Source organism: Hipposideros armiger, unplaced genomic scaffold (assembly GCF_001890085.2).
Source record: "Hipposideros armiger isolate ML-2016 unplaced genomic scaffold, ASM189008v1 scaffold_1229, whole genome shotgun sequence".
NCBI lineage: Eukaryota > Metazoa > Chordata > Mammalia > Chiroptera > Hipposideridae > Hipposideros > Hipposideros armiger.
The window spans coordinates 25,761-48,559 of NW_017732579.1; the positions used below are offsets into that span (position 1 = coordinate 25,761).

Genomic DNA, 22,799 nt, shown 5'->3' on the forward strand with positions numbered 1-22,799 from the left:
GGTGTCGGGTGGTCACATGTCTTGCATCATGGATGAGGGGGAGGCTTGATCGCTGCGCTGTACACCTGAAGCTGATGTTGTGTAGTATTGTATGTCAACTATGATTGAATATATATATGTATATGTGCATGGTCATGGGGCGTGGATTGTAGTGTGGGAGTGGAGTCGGGGGATTTGTAATAGATATGTATGATATTGGGGGGAAATGGGGCGGCGGATTGTGGGAGGGGGGTTGTCACTTCAAGGGGTAAAAAGTATAACTATGGCACTGTGTTGTACAGCTGAAACTAATTCTAAAAAATGTGTATTTCATAATAAAAAATAATTTAATAAAAAAAAGAATTATGATAAGAAGGTCTAAGATGGCGGAATAAGTAAACACAATGCCTGCTGCTCTCCAGGATCACTTTAAGTTACAACTAAATTATAGAGCAATCAACCTCAAGAATCATCTGAAGCCTAGCTGAACAAAACCCCTATAACTATGGATATAAAGAAGAGGCCACATTGAGACTGAAAAAAAATTATTATGTTGTATTTATTTGCATATATTCTTATAACTAAAGTGAATGTTGTAGAGATTATATAAAATCTTTAAGATTCTACAAAGTTCTGATATAATTTCCTTTGTAATTGTAATCATCATTTAAAAATGTTGTTACAGAAAAGCAAATTTCTTTGTCAACTGCATTATAATCAGATCTATACTGTCATTTTAAGCTATTTTGTTTTTGGTCCTTTACAGTAATTTTACTCTGATACTTTTGCAAATATGTTTCATCTTAAAGATCCAAGAAGAGGACTCTGAGTTACTCTAAAATACAGGTTTTTGAGAATAAATTGTCAGATCATGCCTTTAAATTAGATGAAGGTTTATAGAACTTTAAGGAATAACTGAATTCATAAAATGCTGGTAAATGATCAGTATAAGCAAGAATTGATTATATGGATTGAATTAACCAAGGATGGTTATAATTTTTATAACATTTTGTTTTAAATATTGCTGATTTTTAAATCTTTTTTGTTTTCCAGATATAAGGAAACTTGTTTTTCTTAGAGCTGTTTGGTAAATTATACCTTTGTGAACAGTACTGAAACATTTATATATTTCTCCCTACCTCCAGAATTTGGAGACTCTTAATGAGTGTATTGTTATTTTAATGGCAATATGATTGTTTGCCTAAATTCAATAAGAATCTGTTCTCTTTATAATAGGACACAATTGGAAACTGGTATTATTACCAAGACTTTGACTGGAATGTCGTGTTGAGAGAGACATGGACATCACCAGAAAGCTCTAAGGAATTAAGATTGACTTTGGAAGCCAATAAAAGCCACTTGGAAAAACAGCCTGGTACCTTGCTTATGGTTCACAGCAGTCTTTCGAGGTAAGAAACCAAGGTTTCTTTCTTGGGAGATGGCAAAAGAAGAATCTCAAGACTTATTGGGGGAACTTGAGAATCTGAGGAATTTACCCAAATCTATAGGTATTGCAGGTGAAGTCTGATGGTAAGAATGTGGCTTGGCTTCTTAGCCTTGAGTGGTTAGAGTTCAAACTAGAGATTCCTTGTGGAATTCTAGCAAAGCAGATTTTATAAAGCTTATATGATCAACTGTTATTTGTATCATATTTATACAAATAGGCCAAATTTATTAAAACTAGACTTATGCAGTAAATTCACCTTAATTTGGCTATCTCTGATAAAAATGAGGGTGACTTTGGAGAAAGAAATTATGTTTTAATAGAAACCATAACACACACTTGTGGATATTAGATTCTAGTTCAGTTAATTTTCTTTGAAGTTATTTATTACTTGTAAACTAGATTGTATCCTGAATTTTTCTAGTTTTCTTAAAATTTGCCTACACTCCTCAAAACTAACATTTCATTTTTCTCCCATCATTTGACATGGAATTATTCAGAGATAAAACTGTTTTTTAATTTTTTTCAATTACATTTGACATTCAATATTATTTTATATTAGTTTCAGGTGTACAGCATAGGGATTAGACAATTTATATAATTTACAAAGTGATCCCCCCCGATTGATCTAGTATACACCTGACACCATATATAGGTATTACAATATTACTGAATATGTTTTCTATGCTGTACTTTACATCCCCATTCTGAGCCTTACAATTACAAACTGGACAAGGAGAATTTATCAGATTGTCACTGCCTACTTTCATTTTAGCAAAAATGAAGCTTTGGGCCCTACACCTAGAAATCTTCTAGACTGATAGCCTTACAGACTCAGAAACTGATTTATAATTTGCCCTGATCATTAACCTGTTTTTATTTTGTTTTCATAAATCTTATCAAATACAGTTGTTTGGTCCTTTCCACTGCTGGAGCTCTAAGACTCCAACTGACCACCTTAGAGTCCTTAGCACATGAGTTCTTAGATAATAGGATTGCTTTTGATTACTTGTTAGCTGAACTAGGAGGTATTTGTACAATGGCCTGCTCATCATGGTGTGGGGTCCTGGGGATATAATATTAGTAACAAAAGTTACTCTTTATTCTTTGTCTCACATTAGAGTACAGGTATCCTGACCTGCTGCTACTTCTACAATTGCTATGGTCTCTACTTGAAATTGAACACCCAACATTCTCCCTCTGTAGCTCAGGGACCATCATGGATTGTCACGTCCAGCGTGGCAAGGGCGAACGGGTTTCTCTTGAGGGGCGGCGTAGATTGAATAAAGAGTCAGAGACAGAAGTAAAGTTTAAGAGCGAGACCAAGGGACTGAGCAAACCCCAAGGGACTCATTCAGAGAATCTGAGCGAGCCTCGAATCGGGTCAGCGCATCATATTTATTGAGAAATTTCAAAGAAGTAAGACTGCTGTCAATCAAATTAGTATCAGTTTGAGGCCTGTGCTTCAAAGCCTTTTTCCTTTAACACATCCATTATGTTCCAGCAAATGCTATGCCTTCGCATATCCGCCGCCTAGCCCCTAGGACACCTGATTACTGTGTCCTCCCAAGAGGAGATTAACTGTTTGCATTTCAACAGGTCCCAGTCACAGCGTGAGACACTCCTCAGAGGGAGCCTTATCGGCCTCGGTCGTACCGGGCGGGGCACCCCTCAGAGAGAATTCAGCCTTTCCGGTCATACCAGGGCTTCTCTCTTATGGGAAAAGAGGCTAAATGCGGGGGGGCATGTTAGTAGAAATTAGCTTCAAGCAACAATGGATGAGGTTGGTGTGTGAGATTTTAAGAGCTAGATTAGAGGGACACAATGGGCAGACAAGTCTGATTCCATCTTAAAAGCTAATCTTACCCGTTAATTGAACCTGAACCTGGTTGCTCCATTTCCCTCATGATTGAGAAATGAACAAAAAAAGGGGGGAGGGACTGGGAGGAATATAAGGGAGTAAAATAATATAACGGAGTCAAATGCTCAATCTCTCTGACTCCATCTTGTTCATGCCTGCTTTGTTTCCATGGCCTTCAGGTTAGTAGTTTCTGCTTAGTATTGCATATAGACATGCTAATCATTAGAGGAATTTTGCTTACCACTTTAGTTTTACAAAAACAGCCCCTCCCATTTCTTTTTCCCTTGACGTAAAAGAAACCTTGAACTCTGTACTTTCTTGAATTGGATTTGAGGTACCACTGGGGCTTCTATCTAATTGGTTGGTGCCCTCTCGATCAATAAACCTTTCCTTACTCCAAACTCTCATGTTTTGAGTTATGGCCTTTTGAAGCATCAGGCACATGGACTTTGGACCAGTAATGTTATTATGTAACTCATTTATTCATCAATTTTATTCTTAGATACTATTCCCTCTTCTCCATTTATACCCAAACTCCTCCACCTTTGGAGGGGACATTAGATTTGCCCACTGTGCTGGTCCAGATTGCAGACAGCAATACTAGTCACCAAGTGCCTTCCCCTCAGTCTGCTCCCACCACATATGGTTAAAGTTACACAGGGGCAGACCCAGCGGGCTACCAGGCGATATAGCTGCATTCACTGTTGCCCCAAATTTGCCAGATGGGATGAAGGCACATTCTGCCCCATCAGACCCTTAGACACTGTAACACAAAGGTTAAAAACACAATTAGAGTTTCTTGTTTAGGAATCATTCCTGCCCTCAGCCCTTGTAGTTGCAGCCCTGGTCTATTACCACTACATCAAATAGGAAAAAAAAATAGAGGTGATGGGAGGAAGAAAGGATACCAGCACCGTCCCCACCCGTTCCTCCCCAGATCCATCAGAAAAAGAAGAGGAATCTATCCAGTGGGGACACTTCTTCACCTCCTCATGTTGAGTGTGACCACACACTCATGAAGCCAGCACATTATGCCTTTCTTGCCCCATTTTTGACAGCAAATGTTTCTATTGCCCATTATAAGTCTCTATTAAAACTTTTACTCTGAGGAGGATCTCTCTCTGCCCATTGTTGTACATTATGAGCGAGCTGTAAAGTGAGTTTTTTGGTCCTAAGAAATGACAGCCATCCAAATTAGTGCAATATCTTCTGTCCAGATTCTTTCATAATACTCTGGGCATTTGCATCTACCACCAGGTAAACAAAGCCCAGTCCATGGTCCATCTATTCCTGTCAGGACCGATTTGTAACCCCCAGAGCTACCAGGATCAGTCTGACTTGCCAGCTATGTTCCAGGCCTCCCCACCCCCTTCAGGCCATCTGCAACCTCTGTCTCTCTTGTTGGTGGACAGAGCAGTGTTTTTTTGTTTTTGTTTTTAAAATATATTTTTTTAATTGGGGAATTAAGGGAGGGGAACAGACAAGTTGCTGTACTTTGGTTCTTCAGTCTAGTTTTGGAGGCTGTCACTTCACTGGCCAATGTTGGTATTATCATTGCGCTCTTCCTGGGTGAGGCAGATCGGTCGCCAGCCACTGGACAGCTGCTCACGGTAGTTTATGGGAGCCCACTGCAGCTCCACTGCAGCCTACGCCGCCGTCACCCACAACTCATGGCAGGCCAGCTCCAGGTCGAGCTGTTGTTCACCATCTTAGCTGTAGAGGGCTCAGCATCACTGGCCCTCATGTGGGATCCAAACCGGGGCCCTGCTGCTCAGAGCTGGCATCCCAAGCCAACTCTTAACCAATGCGCCACTTGGCCAGCCCTGGACAGAGCAGTTTTTACAAGCATTTTGTGCTTCAAGGGATTGTAAGAGAAATATGTCTAGATTCAGCCCATCTCTGCATTGCTGCAGATCCATCTCCACTCATTTTACGGACCTAGGTGCTGACCTCAGTCAAGCACACAGGGATATCTACTTGTCAATTCCAGGCACCTTCCAAACCTGGAAGGGAGTTCTGGGCACAACATATCCTAGTTTAATGCACCCCTCAGATTCTCATGGGCACCCCTTTAATGGGCCAGATTTTATTGTCCTGCCTGATCATGTGACCAAGCCATTGGCCACTGCCCAAGTCAGTAAAAACCTAAATGGGGTTTTACCACTGTCCAATCAGAATGGTAGCTTTCCAAATAAAATGTCAATTTACCTTGGAACTGCCATTCACAAATCAAGCAGGTCTTCGTTGGTCAGTTGAGGGCTCTATAATAGGGCGCTGTCCAAGTGACAATACAATCAGACAGCTCCATGGGCAGTTCGAAAGTCAGTCCTAGGGGGAAAAGAGGCTCCCCTTTTGTGAGTATCTCCTCCTTTTATTCCCCAGGTACTATGAACCTGTATAAACCATTTTCGTTTTATTATGGAACTCTTCTGGGCACTGCCATCCACATTGGAACATTCTTCTGACAATCACCCAAGACATTGTGGGTATTTCAGGTTTCAAGATAATTTTATGTCTTTTGGTCTTAGAGGTATCCTCAGTAATGGTATCCTCAGGTAGCAAAGGTAGTAAGTGTTCCTCATGGAAACTCCTATGTTAAAGTCCCAGTACCCATTGCTGGGAGGCACTCACATTCTCTACTATAAGCCCATCTTTGCCCCAGAAAGGACTATTGTACAGAGAATCTGTCCCTACCAGCACTCCAGCTTTTATTCCACATTGTGTGGGCTCAGGCAATCTTACTGGTTAGCATGTCCGATTAACATTGCTCGAAGGGCAAGTTTACATGCCTTCTGTTTTACAAATCTAGGTAGGGGAAATGTTCCCCAGTCAGACATAATGTCCACGCTCAAAATACAATCAGGTAAAGACCCAACCTACTTTATATAAAACCTGCTCAAAGATACTAATTCTCCTATAAACTTTTACCTTAATTCTACCAAGCATTATATTCCTAACTGTAGCCTCAATTAAGGCTTCATCAACTGGTTTGGTTTTATTAAACTAAATAGGGGAAATGTCCCCCATCCAGGCATAATACTCATTCCCATAAAACATTCAGGTAAAGGAGACAAAATTTCTTTATATAACACCGATTTAAATACTCCAAATTTCATAATTTTGTCAACCTTTATATTTTTACATTTTTTCAATCCAATTGTAGCAAAAGTTGGCTTCACCAATGGATTTTGGTACCACATTTTGTTGGACTCCTGTATCAAGGAATCCTGGAAACTTCTCCACACTCTGACCATTTTACCCATTCTTGTGCACAAGGCTTTGGGTCCCCAGTAAGAGGTCTAGCTGTTTTGTTAATCTTTAACTTGATTAATCAGGCTAACCTCTACCCCAAATGATTGCTGGTCAGGTTTCCATTTGCAATTTTTGTATTCTCTTTTTCAAGTTCTCTAAACAGGTAAATAGAGTGAACTTCTTTGGTGCCTTTAAAGTTGGGGCCTAGTAGGGGGCTCCTTTGGCCTACCCAACCTTAGGTAGCACTGTATGAAAACCTATGTTTTAACTCTATTGATGTTATTCATCCCATTTCTTAATAACCATCTAAGGAGTTCCACCCTGCAGGGATGAGTCCTGGATTCTCCCTATTGTTTCTTCTTTGTTTTCTCTCTATCAATATTTGCTTTATTCAGTTTATTTCTTGATAAATTAAAAAAATCTACCTGTTTGAAATAGTCTCTTGAGTCTCCCCTCAGCCTCTTCCTATTCTCTTAATTAACCTAATGTTTTTTATTAGCATCTATAAGACATGTCCACCCAGTGTAAATGATTTAGGAGACTTTGGCTAAAAAGAAATGATAAAGATTTATTTAATGGTCTTAGAATTTGCAAACCAGAATCACAACTAGGCAAAACCCAGAGTGTTCAAAAAAAAAAAAAAGCTGAGAGTTGTTTTATAGTAAAAAGTGCATTCTGGTGAAGAATCAGTCTACCATGCTTAGCTTCTGGATTTGTTCGAGATGATAATCCTCTAGATGGCCAGTGGTTTGGATACTGGATGCCAGGTGGTCTAGGTACATAAACATTTTTTTCTTAGTCTTTTAAAGTGTAATCAGAGGGGTAACTGGAGGTTTGATGTATATCCTGGTATTGATGCAAGATTGGAAAGTTCAAAAGTTTTAAGTTCTCAGGCTAGTTAAACAAGAACAGTATTGTTTCCTCATACCCAAACCAACTTGACTTTAGTAATTTGGCAGCTTAACTATAATGACTCCATTTTATTTCTTCACTCTGTTCCTTATTTTCCCCCCTTTAATCAGGATTTTTATTTCAGAAACATAGATCACACAAAATGTTTTAATGTTTCTCAATGCCAAGGTGGCAATGCCTTTCTTGGACTCATCATGTCCCTCAATGGGGATATGGGCTAGAGACATTCTTGCCATATATGAGTTTATAGTCAGGACAATATTTGTGCCAGTTTTGAGGTTGAAGCATTAGAAAAGGACCATTTAAGATATTATATATCAGTTTTAGAAATCACCCTTGAGAATAGGTCTGTTCAATTAAGCAATTGTCTTCATTTCAGGAGATGATGATACAAGTGGCTCCTACAGTCAGGCCTATGCTACAAACAATCAGGTATTTAATAAAAGGAATCTCTATGGAAACCAAAGAAAAACAGTGGCTAATGATTGAAGCCAACTGTAATCCCAATTTCTGAGTTCTGAAGGTAGCTAGTCAAGAAGAGTTATAATTTCTGGCTTGAAGCATCTTCAGATGGAGTGAAGGCTGGCAATCTGATAGATCCCGCTGATTTGCAGTTTAAATGTCTGTGGTGATCTTTTTGTAGCAGGGATAAAGATTGTCCATATATGAGCTGTTGTGATTTCTCTAAAGTTTATATCAAGTTGTCCAACTGTAACTTGCATGCCTTTGGAAAAGGGCAGTTTTAGTTCTCAATGATTGCAAATGACAAGGGTAGGAGAATTATTGGAAATGTGAGTCATAGCCAGATGTTGGAGGAGACTTGAAGATTCATAATCCAGTCCAGTTTACAGATAGGTACAAAACCTCAAAAGCTAATGAACAGCACTAGAATATAATTTCCACAAGGGTGTATTCCTGAAGCATGAATTTATCTTTAAAATTTCCCTTTTCCCCCAAATATAGTCAAAATAAAACTTATTTGTTTGCAAAATAAGTCTAATTTCAATAAACTTGGTAGTTATTTGTACAAATACAACAAGAATAGCAATTGATCATATAGACCCTTTTAAATCTGCTTTGCTGGATTTTTCATAAGGAATCTTCAGAATAAACTTTAAAAGGCCTCTCAAAGTCAGAAAAGCCAAAGCAAGGACTTGCCATTAGACTTTACATGTAATGCCTATAGATTTGGGTGAATCCTGTCTTCTTGATGTTCCTACACCTGCCAGGAAGTGACCTTCCTTACTTACCAGCTAAGGCTGCTAGGAACCCTGTAAGCAAGGTACCAGGCCAGTATTTCCAAGGGTTTTATTGACTTTTATGTCAACCTTAATTCCTTAAAGCTGTCTGGTCATATCTGAATCTATTCATGTTTCTCAAATCTGACATTCCAGTCAAAGCGTTGGTAATATAATCAGATTCCAATGTGTCCTGTTAGAGGGAGAACAGATTCTTTTTTTTTTTTTTTTAGCTGAGCCATTCTGCCACCTGTTGGCAGCTCAGCTCTGGCCAGACATCGAACCACTGTTGCTTAGAGTTCGCACTCTTGAGCAAGCTCTTAACCAACTGAGCCACTCGGCCAGCCCTAGAACAGATTCTTAATGAAATTAAGCAAATAACAATATTGTGGTGAAAAATAGAATGCTCGCTACCAGTTTCTGAATTCTGGAGGGATCAAATAGGGAAAAAAATATTTCAATTCTGCTTACAAAGATAATTCACCAAATTGCTGTTAGTCATAGTTAGCTGAAGAGGAAAGGTTTCCTTTTACTTGGGGGGAAAAATTAAAGAATCAGCAATGTTTCAAACAAAAAAGTCATAAAGATTGTAATCATCCTCATCAGTTCATTCATTCCTATATAATTAAAATTGTTCTGCTTGAATCCAATTTTACTCTTAGTTTTCAACCTTGCCTGATGATTGAGGATGATAAGGTCAATGATAATTCCAAGATGTCTGCAGGACTTTCTGTCAAGTCTTATACAATTTTCTCAGTGAAGTGTGTGCCTTGAACACTAGATATTGTGGAAGGTATACCCCAAGTGGGAAATACATTTTCTAACAGTTTTGTTACCACCGTGAGGGTATCAATCTGTGGTAGGGGGAGGCTTCAGCCCATCTGCGAAACATACATACAATAAGAAGAACATATTGATAACCCATACTGATTGGCAGTTGAATGAAGTCCAGCTTAAATGCACTATGGTGGATGAAGGAATGCAAAAACTAAAAAACGGGGTTTGCCGGGCCGGCTGAGTGGCGCATTGGTTAAGAGTTGGCTTGGGACGCCAGCTCTCAGCAGCAGGACCCCGGTTTGGATCCCACATTAGGGCCAGTGATGCTGCACCCTCTATAGCTAAGATGGTGAACAACAGCTCAACCTGGCACTGGGCTGCCGTGAGTTGCCGGCAATGGCGTAGGCTGCAGTAGAGCTGCAGTGGGCTACTGTAAAATCTACCGTGAGTGGCTGGCAGCCGGCGTGAGCTGCCAAGAGCCACTGTGAGTGGCCGTCCAAGACCTGGTGACCAATCTGTCTCACCCAGGAAGAGTGCAATGATAATACCAACATGGGCCAGTGAAGCAACGTCATCCACAACTAGACTGAAGAACAAAAGGACAGCAACTTGTCTATTCCCCTTCCCCGATTCCCCAACGCTGTTCCCCTCCCCCAATTCTCCAATTAAAAAAAAAAAGGGGGTTTGCTAGAGTGCCTGGAAAACAAAGACTCTGTGTTTAATTTACAGCCATTGTTTACCCATACTAGTTTCTCTGATTTAAGAGCAGACTGTTGCCATGTTACAAGGGCATCAAGATGGAAAAAGTCTGGCACTGAGGGGCCATTTTTGCAGAAGCAGAATGGACTTCACCCACATGTGCCCCAATCTATAGAGTTTTTTGTTGCTGCCTTTGCATGAAAGTCATCTAGGGTATTTCCCTGATACTCAGGTTCAGGCCTTTTAGCGTGAACCTCAATTTTGATGACAGACAACATCTTATGCTGGGACATATCAGACTTCCAAGTTTTACACAATTTCTGGAACACTTATACTATGTATACAGACAAAACATAAAGAAGGCTTAATGGTTGGACACATGACTAAATAGGATAAAAAATTATTATGAAACAGGGGTGACCGGTTAGCTCAGTTGGTTAAAAATTATTATGAAACAACACTGAATTATCTAAAGTAATGATACAAGATTTCCAAGACAAATACAGAAGATTGGGAAGATCTTGGGAATATTGGGAAGATTTAATTTTCTTAAGTAATGAGAGACCTGATTAAGGTGACATAAAACAGAAAATTATCTTGAGAAAACCACAGAATTTTGCTTTCTTGGCAGAAAAGTTTTCACAGTATCTTGTCAGGGGCAGACCAATAGTCCAAGAAAACTTTGTCCTTTTAGCAGGTGAAGTTTTAGTACACTATTGATATTAAAGTTTTTTTTTAAGAAAACATTTCCAATTTTCATTAAAATTAATCAAAACAGCAAACAGATTTATAGAGCCACATATCAATAAAACAGAAAGGAAATGAAATATTCCAGAGATATCTTTAAAAGTTTCAAAGGAATACACACTAGGCTAAAGATCTAAAGTTAAACCATGGTTGCACAACAGGTTATATTTATTTTTGCATTTTCTCAGTAAGAATCTTCCTTATATTTGCCTTTCTGTTTTCCAGCTTGTCAAGATTTGGCTTTGTTCAATAATATTTTTTCCTATCTTTGTCCAGTTTTAGCCTGGTGATAACCACCTTGCTCAGGTGAATGCCTGCGTGGACAGTTGTGCCATTAACCTCCTCATGCTGCACCCGTTCTATGTAAATGACATACTTCTATCTGTAAACCTGGACTACCTTGCTGATTTGCTGACCTTTGTAGTGTCCCTCGAACCACCTGGATGTCGTTGTCCTTGCATATGGGCATGGTGTGGACCTTGTACTTCTGCTGCAGCTCCTTGGAGAGTGGGGATGAGACCATCCTCTAAAGCACATGCAAGGGGGCATTGAAGTGGTTTGTGGTTTTTGCTGTGGTCCAAGGTCATGAAGGGGTTGAACTTCATGATGACCGTCTGCCTGGTGCTGGAAGTGCTCCATATTTAAGCTTTTTAAAAACAAAAAACCCTTCTAACAAATTCATTCAATCTTATCTAGCTTGATCACACATAATATTTCTTTCCCAAGATTCTTGTCACAAACCTTCTACCACTTTCCTTGTCCCTCTTAGTTTGTCTCTTTTTACTCATTTAGAAATAACCAACTTATTTTAGGACAAAACATTAAAAAAACTTTTTCTAACCATGCATTTCTATACCTTATATTGTTTCCTTCCATATTAATTAGAATTTTAAACCCTTGGAAAGTGTATTTTCTAATGACAACTAAAAAGTAAGAAATTAATACGGTAAGTCTCTGACTTAGGAACATTCGAGTTGCGAACAAGTCACAGAAGTAGCTCACATGTCTGCCAGACATTGTTACAGTTGTGCTACTGTGTGCTTATTGTACAGTGCAATAGTGTACAGTACTCAATCAGAGCCCAGGATGTCCGGAAGCAAGAGGAAAAGCAGTGGTGATGTGGAGCAGAATATTTGTGTCAAAGGTGTGTAAGACTCACTTTGTCAGACTTACGAATAAGTCGGACTTACGAACAAATCCGACTTACGAACGTTTTCCCGGAATGGAGCTTGTTCGTAAGTCGGGGACTTGACTGTATTGTTTAGATTGACAGAATTATTAATATATTTCATAAATTCTAGAAACAGATTCTTTTACTGGCAAATGTATTTTATAATTTTTAGAAACATACTTCCTAAGGGCCGACCGATTGGTTCAGTTGGTTAAGAGCATGCTCAAGAGTGCGAGCTAGCAACAGTGGTTCGATGCCCGGCCGGAGCTGAGCTGCCTGCCAGTGAGCTGCTGACAGATGGCAGGAAGGCTCAGCTAAAAAAAAAATAACATGCATTCTCAACAAAGCAGAAAACATTCATTAACAGGTCCAAATTTATCTTTTAGCTTCTCTGTAATAAGTCAAAAGTAGATAAACTTAGACTTTTTTCATGATTAATGTTTCAGTATTTTATCTTATTTGGAAATGATCTAGCTATTCAATGAATTTAACTTGACTAATCATTTGACTTAATTTGGCAAAATTCTAAGGTTTCAAGTTACCAAAAGATTTTGGGAAGCTATTTAAGTGCATATACCATGTAATTGCTAAAGCTTCACCTAAAAAGCCTTTTTTATCCTATTTACATTTATTTAATTTACTATTCTTAATTATGTTTAGATTACTTATGAAAATTTCACCATACCAAATTATTTTTCTTGCTGATGAATTTTGCAGCAGAGATAACATGAATCTATTGGACTAATAAACCCAGATATAATAAAAGCATACATGCGGGTAACTCTAAAGACATGTCTATTTAACCAAACTAAACTCAAGCCAGCTTTAATATCAAATATTTTTCCAGATCATATGATCCTAAAAAAGCATTTGTGTTAGTTTCTATTATATTTTAAGAATTTTTATATAAGAACTTAATTCATTTAAGCCAATTAAACAGAGCTTTTTACAAACCAATTCTAGCAATATCCTCTGGAGGTAGATATACATACACATATATAGACAGATAGAACCAGAGACCTGACAGTTTCATTTTAAAATTTCAGCAGTTGGAATAAGTTAAGTTGGTTCAAATGGCTAAGGCTTTTTCTAATTAATTTTTGTGGACAAGACAATTAAGACTTGTATTTGTTCTTGGAGCCAGTGGCAGTTTGTGCTTTAAGAAAAAAACAAACAAACAAAAAAACCTCACTTCCCATTTTTTTCTTCATTTTTAGGAATTGGGAATAGTAAAGGTATGTGGGCGTTGAACTGCTTCTAGAGCTGCATTTCTAGTTTTGCAATGATTTGTAAGATAAAGACAATTGTTCTCAATTTCCCCATAGAATTGGGTTGTAACTTAAGTGACATTGGTTGAACTACCTGTCCAACTGCATTTTCCTAATTTGTCCACCCCCACACCCCCACTCCCACTCCCCTCACCCCTCACCCCAGTTGTCAGGCACGTAGTTTTATTTTAGCATAGGGGAAGAGGCACTTACAAAAATTCCTATCAAGCTTTGAATCTTTAGTTTCTAATTTTGCCAAATTTTTTATCATGGAATTGTTAAATTCTTTGAAATATCAAGTTTCAGGTGGGAAAAAGTAAATTTTAAAGCACCTGCTCAGATGGCCAAAGTTTCTTTTAGGATCCCTTTAGAGCTATTTTTAAAGTCATTTATTCTTTTTTCAAAACTTCTGCATATCAATCAATAAAATGCATTCCAGGGCCGGCCGAGTGGCGCGATGGTTAAGAACTCGCTTGGGATGCCACAGGGCCCCGGTTCGGATCCCACATATGAGGGCCAGTGACACTGTCCTCTACAGCTAAGATGCTGAACAACAGCTCAATCTGGAGCTGGGCTGCCGTGAGTCACCGGTGGCGGCATAAGCTGCAGTCTCTGTGGCAGTGGGTTGCCATGGGCTACCGTGTGTAGCCAGCTGCCAGCGTGAGCGGCCAGCAGCTGCAGTGAGCAGCCGTGCAGAAGCCGGTGACTGATCTCCCTCACCCGGGAAGAGCGCAATGATGGTGCCAACTTGGGCCAGTGAAGCAACATCCTCCACAACTAGATTGAAGAACAAAAGGACAGCAACTTGTCTGTTCCCCTTCTCCCAATTCCCCAGCACTGTTCCCATCCCCTCAATTCCCCAATAAAAATCTTTAAAAAAAATGCATTCCATTGTCACTGAGAGGTTTGGAATTCCCTTTTTAAGAGAGGGTCCTTGAAGTGGACTTGAAGGTTTTCCTTAATGGACATTAGAGTTTTAAATTATTTTGGTTAAGTTGCTCCATTTTATTAAAAAGGAAAAAGAGTTTCCGATAAAGAAACTTTTGGAGAACTTTTTAGAGGGTCCCATGTTAAAGATAAATTTCCCTGATAACTGTCACAGCCAGACAAAAAAGACGAAAGAGATGTTAAGGCTCTCTTTGAATCATTTAATTTTTAGAAGCCTCTAAAGACAAATTGAAAAATGCTTCGCATTGAGCTTGTTTAACATTTCTAAGATTTTATTGTACATGCAGATTTACTTATTTTTAATATCAAAAATGTCTGTTGTTCACCATCTTAACTGTAGAGGGCGCAGCATCACTGGCCCAATATGGGATCCGATCTGGGACCCTGCTGCTGAGAGCTGGCGTCCCAAGCCAACTCTTAACCAACTTGCTACTCGGCCGGCCTTAAACTACACTCTTAAATCAAATTACACTAGAGGGTTAAATATCAAAATAGAAGATATAGGGTCACTGTTACAACACTATCTACTCAGAGATAGCATCAGATTCCACAAGTTAGGGGCTTGGTCCCACAGATCACCCTACCCGTAAGACACCAGCAAGAAGCCCAGGCTCTTGCCTTTGCTTCTGACCAACCAGCTGTATATTGAAGTTTCCTATGATCCTCTTTCCTCAGAGTTCATTTAATTTGCTAGAACAGCTTATGAAACTCAGAGAAGCATTTTACTAACTAGATCACTGGTTTATTATAAGAGGATATAACTCAGGAGCACCCAGAGGGAAGAGATGCACAGAGCAAGGTTTGGGGAAGGGGCATGGGTCTTCTATGTCCTCCGCAGGCACCACTCCTCACATCTCTATGTGTTCATAAATTTGGAGGCTCTCCAAATCCCATCCTTTTGGGTTTTTGTGAAGGCTTAATTACATAGTGTCAATGTAAGAAAATGTTCAAACCTTTAGAGAAGTTTAATGAGTTTATTTGAGCCAAGCTGATGACAATTGCTGGGAAGCCAATCTTAATGGATTAAGAAAATGCTCTGGAAAATGAGTTTTGCAGCTTATTTTATACATTAGAATCAAAGCAGGAGACATAAGGAGGGTTACATGAAGTCCATTGGTGGTAGATTAAGTGGGTGGGAGAAAACAAAGCAGGGAAATTTTTGGGATTGGAAGAAAAGTAAAATTGGGAGACATATACTTTTTTTTACATCAGTGGGTAAAGGATAGTTAACAACATTTACAGCACATAGAGATTGATGAGACAAGTAAAGAGTTAACAGGAGTGGGCTTGTGAGCTAGCAGGATGAGACAGGGAAAGAGTTAACATGAGCGAGCTTGTAAGTTAGCAGGAATGAGCCTAAAAATTGACCACTTGGGGGCGGCCTGGTGTCTTGGTTAGAGCATGAGCTCTGAGCAACAGGGTTGCCAGTTCGATTCTGACACGGGCCAGTGAGCTGTGCCCTCCGCAACTAGATTGAAGACAACGACTTGAGCTGAGCTGCCAGTGGGTGGCCAGATGGCTCAGTTGGTTAGAGCATGTACTCTTTAACAAGAAAGTTGCTGGTTTGACTCCCACATGGGATTGTGGGCTGTGCCCAGCAACTAGATTGAAAACGGTGACTGGACTTGGAGCTGGACATTTAAATATTACTGAAATTCATTGTAGGTTCTTTGTATCAACAGGCATAGTTTCCATAACCTTTATTTATTATTAATACACATATATTCTAGGTAAACCTGTTTGACATTAAGAGATCTGATTTCCTACTCTACAATATTAATGGTGTTAGAAAGTTTTTTTAATGCAAGTTTCCTGAAACAGTGCCTTTTAGAAAAAAATATTTAAAAAACTGTTTAATGGTTATTGATTTTGTCTTTTAAAATAAGCATGACATTTTGATTATAAAACAAAGTTTTACTTTCGATTCACATGAGTGTTCAATAAACATTGCTGATTGAATCCTTCTGTAGTTCTATTTGGCCCATAATAGTTTGAAAAGGATATGCTGCCGCGGAAACCTGTTGAGAATATATTCCCCGCCTTGTAACAACCAAAATAAATGATACAAGATATGTCCTCATCTGAGATCATAAGCAATTTAAATCTTCCCCGAGGAGAATTTTTATACAATGCTACCAACACACTCCATTCTTTTTTAGTGATACCAGAACATCAGAAATGTAAACACATTGATGTTTAATGATAGTGATTTCAGCTCCCCTTCCTTATTCAGTCTATAGGACCCAGTTTAACGTTGATTAGAAAATAAGTTTGAAATTCAAGTACGGGGTAATGCTAAGTGGTGTTCATGTTAGTGATTTACATTATAACTTTTTTTATTATGTATCAATAGGATTTGTGAATTTCAAATCTAACACTTTAAATATCATACTATCAAACTTAAAAATCATTTATTTCAATGGCCTTAAAAGAGAAAACCCCAGTTCCTATAAAACACTAACTGTATTATATAGTCTTAAGTACATAGATGTATACATTAATAAAATAAAATGAATACTATTTCATATAAATGAAATGTATTAGATTAAACTCCCTTAACAAAATGCAAGCTTAAAAATATCCCTGACCGAGAAAATAAATACATACAGAAACAACTGGCACAATCTTACTATTTTTAATTCAATAAACTACAGTGACACAGACAGCTTTCTGTGTGCTGTTTTACTCATATGCTTTCTACTTTAGGGCAAAGCAAATAAGTTCTTTTCAACCATTAGAAAAGACTGACCAAAAAATGCAGTGTTAATGACATCTTACTGCTTTTAAAAGCAAGACAAAGATGCAGGAAAAGCAAAAATTACATAGTGATTGAAAACAACGAATAAATTGTTCTTTCAATCTAAGTCATGTTTACTGAAAAAAGGGAGCTTTTTACATCAACATGTTTAAACAGAAATTTGCTTTTGAAATACAATCTTTGTTTAAAAGGTACAGAAGGTCTTTATGTCCACCCCAAGAGCTAAATATAGTGAATGCTCTGTGAATAATTACCTGAAAAAAACCTAAACATGTTAAAAGAATTAATTTACTGCACACCAGTCAGCATTAATCCCACATGTACAGTAATGTTCTCTTAAGTGATGGGGGAAAGAAAATAAAATGGTTTCCTGGATCAAAACCCTTCAACAACAAAATGGAATGTGATTTGGTCTGTAAATGAATAAAGTAGTGAAAGGTCTCCTAAACAAATTCTCATAAAGGAGTCAACCTGTAAACAAATACATTTACTGTATTCTGGGACTTGAAAAAAGCCATCCCTGTAAGGGCTGTACAAAACCTGTGTCCTGCTGTTGGGTTTATATTCACAGAAGAAAGGTTTTAAAGGTTAAGTTCAGGTCATACAACAAATGAAATTGTAACAAGCCGGCTGACATTGTATAATGTCTTCTTCCACTCAATCAATAGGCTACTATTAGTCCTATTACTATAGAGATGGTAATAGGAAAGACACTCTTTCCTGAAGGGTGTCTATTTGACATAACAGATTTGCCACTTGAACTAGGTTGTTCCCAAAGGGCGTGTACCTTGTCAATTATTTGTATTCAAAATAATGAAGTATTTTCATATTAAAATGTATGTAAGAGATAATATTGTTAGATCCTTTTTCTAAAAGAAAGGAACTTTTCCAAAGTACTATATTACTAAAACCACTCAAATATCCAGTTGAGTCATATTAAGAATTTATGATTCTTATGATTCTTGAATTTGCCAGTCCCTCAGATCAGAAGAAATCTTCTGAGAGTTCTTCTGATCTGAGGGACTGGGAAACCAGGTTTTGAGATTCCCCCTCTTCCTTGGATCCCATCTCTTGCTCTACCCATGCTCACCTCCATTGACATAAAATAAGCCTGAATTCTGGACTCTCTGAAGATGGGTTTGAGAAAACTAGAAATCTCCCATCTTTTTGTTATAGTGACATTTTGATAAATGAAACCTTTCCTTAATCCAAACTCTGATAATCTTAAATATTAAATATTTGATGTGCCGAGAAAATGGGCTGCATTTTGTGACTGCAAAAAGCAGCCATTGATGATTGTTTCCTAGATCCACTATTTCATTAGGGTTGCAAAATGGACATTCCCATTTCTACCATTCTTTTATTTATTAGCTGGAATTCTATAAAGAGAAAAAGAGAAACTCCTTCATGAAATGTTTGGTTACCATAAGGTATAGCAATATGGGAAAGGCAGCAGAAATGTTACCAAAGGCAGAAAGAACAGGGCCACAGGGAGATGGGGACAGGAAAGGAAGGAGAAAGTGTGTAAAATAAAGAAAAAGGGAGATGAGAAAAATCCCTAAGAAAAGTTGCAGCTACAGCTATTTTTCATAGATTATAACACTATTAGCATTGAAGGCAGGGAAACATTTTCCACCCCCTGTGTCACAATGGCAGTCCACACATGGGAATCTCACCTCCTGACGGGGAAGAGTGGTCAGCAAAGACCCACCCCCTGGGAACACCTGCAACACCACCCCTGAATATTTTGCCCCCTCATTCAAATATACAGTCCTAAATTTCTTTGTTCTTCAGTGCTGTTGCCTTTTTTCCTGGCCTGCCCACTCTTGCCACCTTTAGAGTGCACTGTGCTATTTTCTTTCTTTTAATAAATCCTTGGCTTGCTTGGCTTTATTTGCATGTTAATATTTTGGTACATCTTGGAATTCCTTCCCGTGATATTTACCAAGGACCTTGTCCATCTCTGCTAACTGAAATGCTTGATTCATTTGCTTTTTTTACAAGTTTAAAAAATAATGATTTGATTCCTTAAAACTTTCCAAAAGGTCCTAGAAATGTTTCTATCTTGACCTGCATGGCAGATGCACAGGTGTGGGAAATAGGGGGGAATGCTATTTACCTAATATTCATGTACTTTATATGTCATACCACAATTAAAAAATTAACAAATAACCAAAATGTTGTTTATATTAGAAAGGTGTACTTACTAGGAATACTTTTAATATAGAAGTACAAAGCAAAAATAAATGTTAAAAGTTTGTCATGAAAAAATATTGGTGAGGATAGTTGCAGGGTAAAAGGGACACAGTGGTCAATGTGTGAGCCATGATTGTAACCTGCTTCCAAATAAAACAGCAAGAAAAAGGCATTTTGAGGTAATTGGGGAATTTTGAATATGAGCTGAATATTAAAATGATATAGAATTACTATTAATATTCCCAGATAAGATAATGGTCTTTTTTAGAAGATTTATGTAATGTATTTAGGTTTGAAGTGTCATGACATCTACAATTTTTAAGTTGTTCAGCAAAAGGAAAGTCTATGAATTTATATTGTGCACAGAAAGATTTAGCAAATACTGCAAAATACTGATTTTTAAAACTAAGTGGAGGGTACATATGTGTTTCTTGTACTAATTATTTAATTCTTTTTTAATCAAAAAAGAAAACATCAAATTTAATTTAAAATTTAAAACGGAAATTGTCTGAAAAAACAATGGAGCAAATCAGCTTCTAAAAAAGAGTGTTGCATCTTGGTGATCACATTTATTGGAAGGGTTGGAGGAAAATAAAAATGCCATTTAGCTTAAGAACTTTTAAGTAATCTATCTGTGTATCAGCTCATTTCAGGAGTGGAAGAATCCTTGGTCATTTCTTAGTATCAAAATTTACTCAGGTTTTTAAAAAATATATATCTTCTACATTTAAAGAGGCAATCATACAAAGCCTCCTATTTGCCATACAGGATAAATTCTTTGTTTCAGCCAACTCTCAGCTGAGGGGCAATCATCTCCCTGGACAAAGAGCATCAGAATATTCTGTTTTGTTGACTCGTACACCTCTTCATATGTTTCTTCATCAATTTCTACAGTAGTCACAGTTGCTTCCACATCTCCCAATATTATATTTAAATGTTGATCATAAGCATTTAATCTACCTCAAAGCTCTCTGTCATTTCTCATTTCCACAAATTTTCATAAATTTGCTCACCCAGGCTGAGCCCGATGAGATCAAGGGGCTCTTCTACAGAGTTGGTAGTTTGTTACTAGTCCATGTTGTCCACCATATTTCTCATTCAACTCTTTATGTTAGAAAATTGTCATTAAAAGTTGGAGAAGAATGGCCTCTGTCAGTAAGTGACTTGGCTGGGGTCTTAAGGTTTGTTATTAACTAGAACCAAATTCACTTACTACATTGTAGCCAAAAGAAAGTTTCCATTTAAAGTTCCTTTTAAGAATTGTAAGGAAATAAAACTGTAAGCAAAGGAGAACAGTAAAAAAGTTAGAAAGCTTCCATTTTTGTCTTGCTTGTGGATGTTCTCACTACTTGCAATTGGATGGTCACAGAAGCTCAGAGCAAAATCATATTTTTAAAAAGCAGTGACTTGTTTTTTACTAGCAAATAAGAATGTAAAGGTAAATATTACCTATAATTTTACCATTACTCAAATATTATATCTGTTAATTTTTTAGTGTTTTCCTTCCAGGTAAATTTCTCTATGTACACGAATACATTCATGTATGTGTATATGTGTGCATGTATATGTACACACATTGTTCGGTGAAAATGGAATCATACAGTTTGATACATTTTTATTTTTATGTAACATTTTAACATGTTATATAGTAGTTTAATTTTACATAACATGTCCTTTGGATGTTTTATAAAATATTTAAGCAGTCCACAATTATTTGGTATCAAGATGTTTCTAACTTGTTGCTGTTAGCCATCCTGTGGTAAAGCTCCTGCATTTAAATCTTTGTGCAATACAGGATGATTTTTTATGATATAGTTCTAGAAATAAGTTTTTGGGTCAGGTACATGGACAGTAAATGATGTATGTTTTCATGTGTGACATTGGCATACTTCCTTCTTTCATGTGTCCCTCTGTCCACCTGTTTTCTCAGATCTCTGCCTCTTTCTCTGAAGAACTGGAAATGACCAAGTCCCTGGTGAGTTCTTATTTATTTACATATTTTTTGTTGCTTTCTTTTATTTTCTAGTGAGTTTTACAAAGCATCTAATAACCCATTTAGTAAGATGGACCTATATAGTATAAATAAAACCCATATAGTATAAATTGTCACGTCCTGCGTGGCAAGGGCAAATGGGTCTCAAGAGGAAGGAGCGACACAGATTGAATAAAGTCAAAGAGACAAAAGTAAGATAAGAGCGAGACCAAGGGACTCAGCCAGAAAAGACTGAGCCCCGAATCGGGTCAGCGCATGGCTTTTATTGAGAATTTTCAAGGAAGTAAAACTGCTGTCAATTAGCATCCGTATAAGATTTGTGTGCCTTAAGGCCTTTTTCTATTAACATATCCCATTGTGTTCCAACAAATGCTGTGCCTTTACACATCTGCCACATAGCCCCAGAACACTTGTTACTGTGTCCTCTCAGGGGAGATAACTATTATCATTCCAATAGGTCCCAGTCACCTGAGACACCCCCCAGAGAGAGCTTTACCGGCCTCTGTCATACCAAGACACTCCCTCAGAGAGATTACGTGCCTCAGTCATACCAAGACACTCCCTCATAACTAATAGGGTTAGAGGCTAATGCAGGGGGTGGGGGTGGTATTGGAATCAGTTGTAAGGCAACATCTCCCCCTTTCTGTTTATGTAGAAGGAGAAACATGGATTTTGCAGTTTCTTTATCTATGGCCCACCGGAGGGTTTGTTGGCCACACCAGTGCACTAAACAAAACAGAAATAAAATAATGATTAGAAATGCAAAAGCACCAGCAAAACCTCCACCGAGGTTTTTTATCCAATTGAGTGGATTTAGAGTAGATAATCCTTCCGCAGCCGCAGCCACTGATAGGGCATCCTCTCCAGGGAGGAGCTGAAGATTAGCAGATGACATTTGGTCTACTTCTTGCTGTAATTGCTGGATATTCACAGGGAGGCTGGGCATATGACCCAAAAGATGAGCTCCTACCTCTGACCAGGGGGTACGTGTCTGATTATAAGAAAAAGGAGTTACACAATAGGTGGAAATATTCTAATCACATTTTAAAGTAATAATAGTACGGAGACTTTCTAATTGGTTTCCCAAATAAACCACAGTGGTTTCCAAATCAGCTAAACGAACACTAATTTCTTGATCAATTTTCAATTGTTGGTTCCAAGTTTTACTAGCATTTTTATGCCATTGTTGTACAAATTGAGTAGTTTGAACTGTCTGATGGAGAGCTACTTCAGAGACGGCAGCAGTGGTTGTGATTGCTATAATTCCTAAAATTGCTGCTATTAAAAGGCCAATAAATCTTTTAGTTCAATGTAAAATTTTATGAAGTATTTGAAGAACAATATGAATTGTTGGAGAGCCTTCCCAAACCCTAGAGGTTTGAACAGGAATCCACAATCCTTTTCTACGTCTTAAAATCATAATTTGATCTTGGGGATAGTTAAGAATTGAGGAATTAAGACAGGTAAATAAGGGGCCGGCCGAGTGGCGCGATGGTTAAGAACTCGCTTGGGACGCCAGAGGGCCCCGGTTCAGATCCCACATATGAGGGCCAGTG

The 22,799-nt window shown here is 38.1% G+C and overlaps 1 protein-coding gene and 2 pseudogenes across 1 annotated transcript in view; 1 reads left to right on the forward strand and 2 right to left on the reverse strand.

Moving 5' to 3' along the window:
* ZNF484 (zinc finger protein 484) overlaps window positions 1-22,799 on the forward strand; it is a 72,669-nt gene that overhangs the window by 10,981 nt on the left and 38,889 nt on the right. Inside the window, 1 exon segment of the mRNA XM_019633041.1 lies at window positions 21,181-21,225. Coding sequence (XP_019488586.1) covers window positions 21,211-21,225 — 15 coding nt within the window. The 5' untranslated portion in view covers window positions 21,181-21,210.
* On the reverse strand, window positions 11,078-11,520 carry LOC109376889 (60S ribosomal protein L26-like 1 pseudogene; annotated as a pseudogene).
* On the reverse strand, window positions 19,960-20,339 carry LOC109376888 (U6 snRNA-associated Sm-like protein LSm3 pseudogene; annotated as a pseudogene).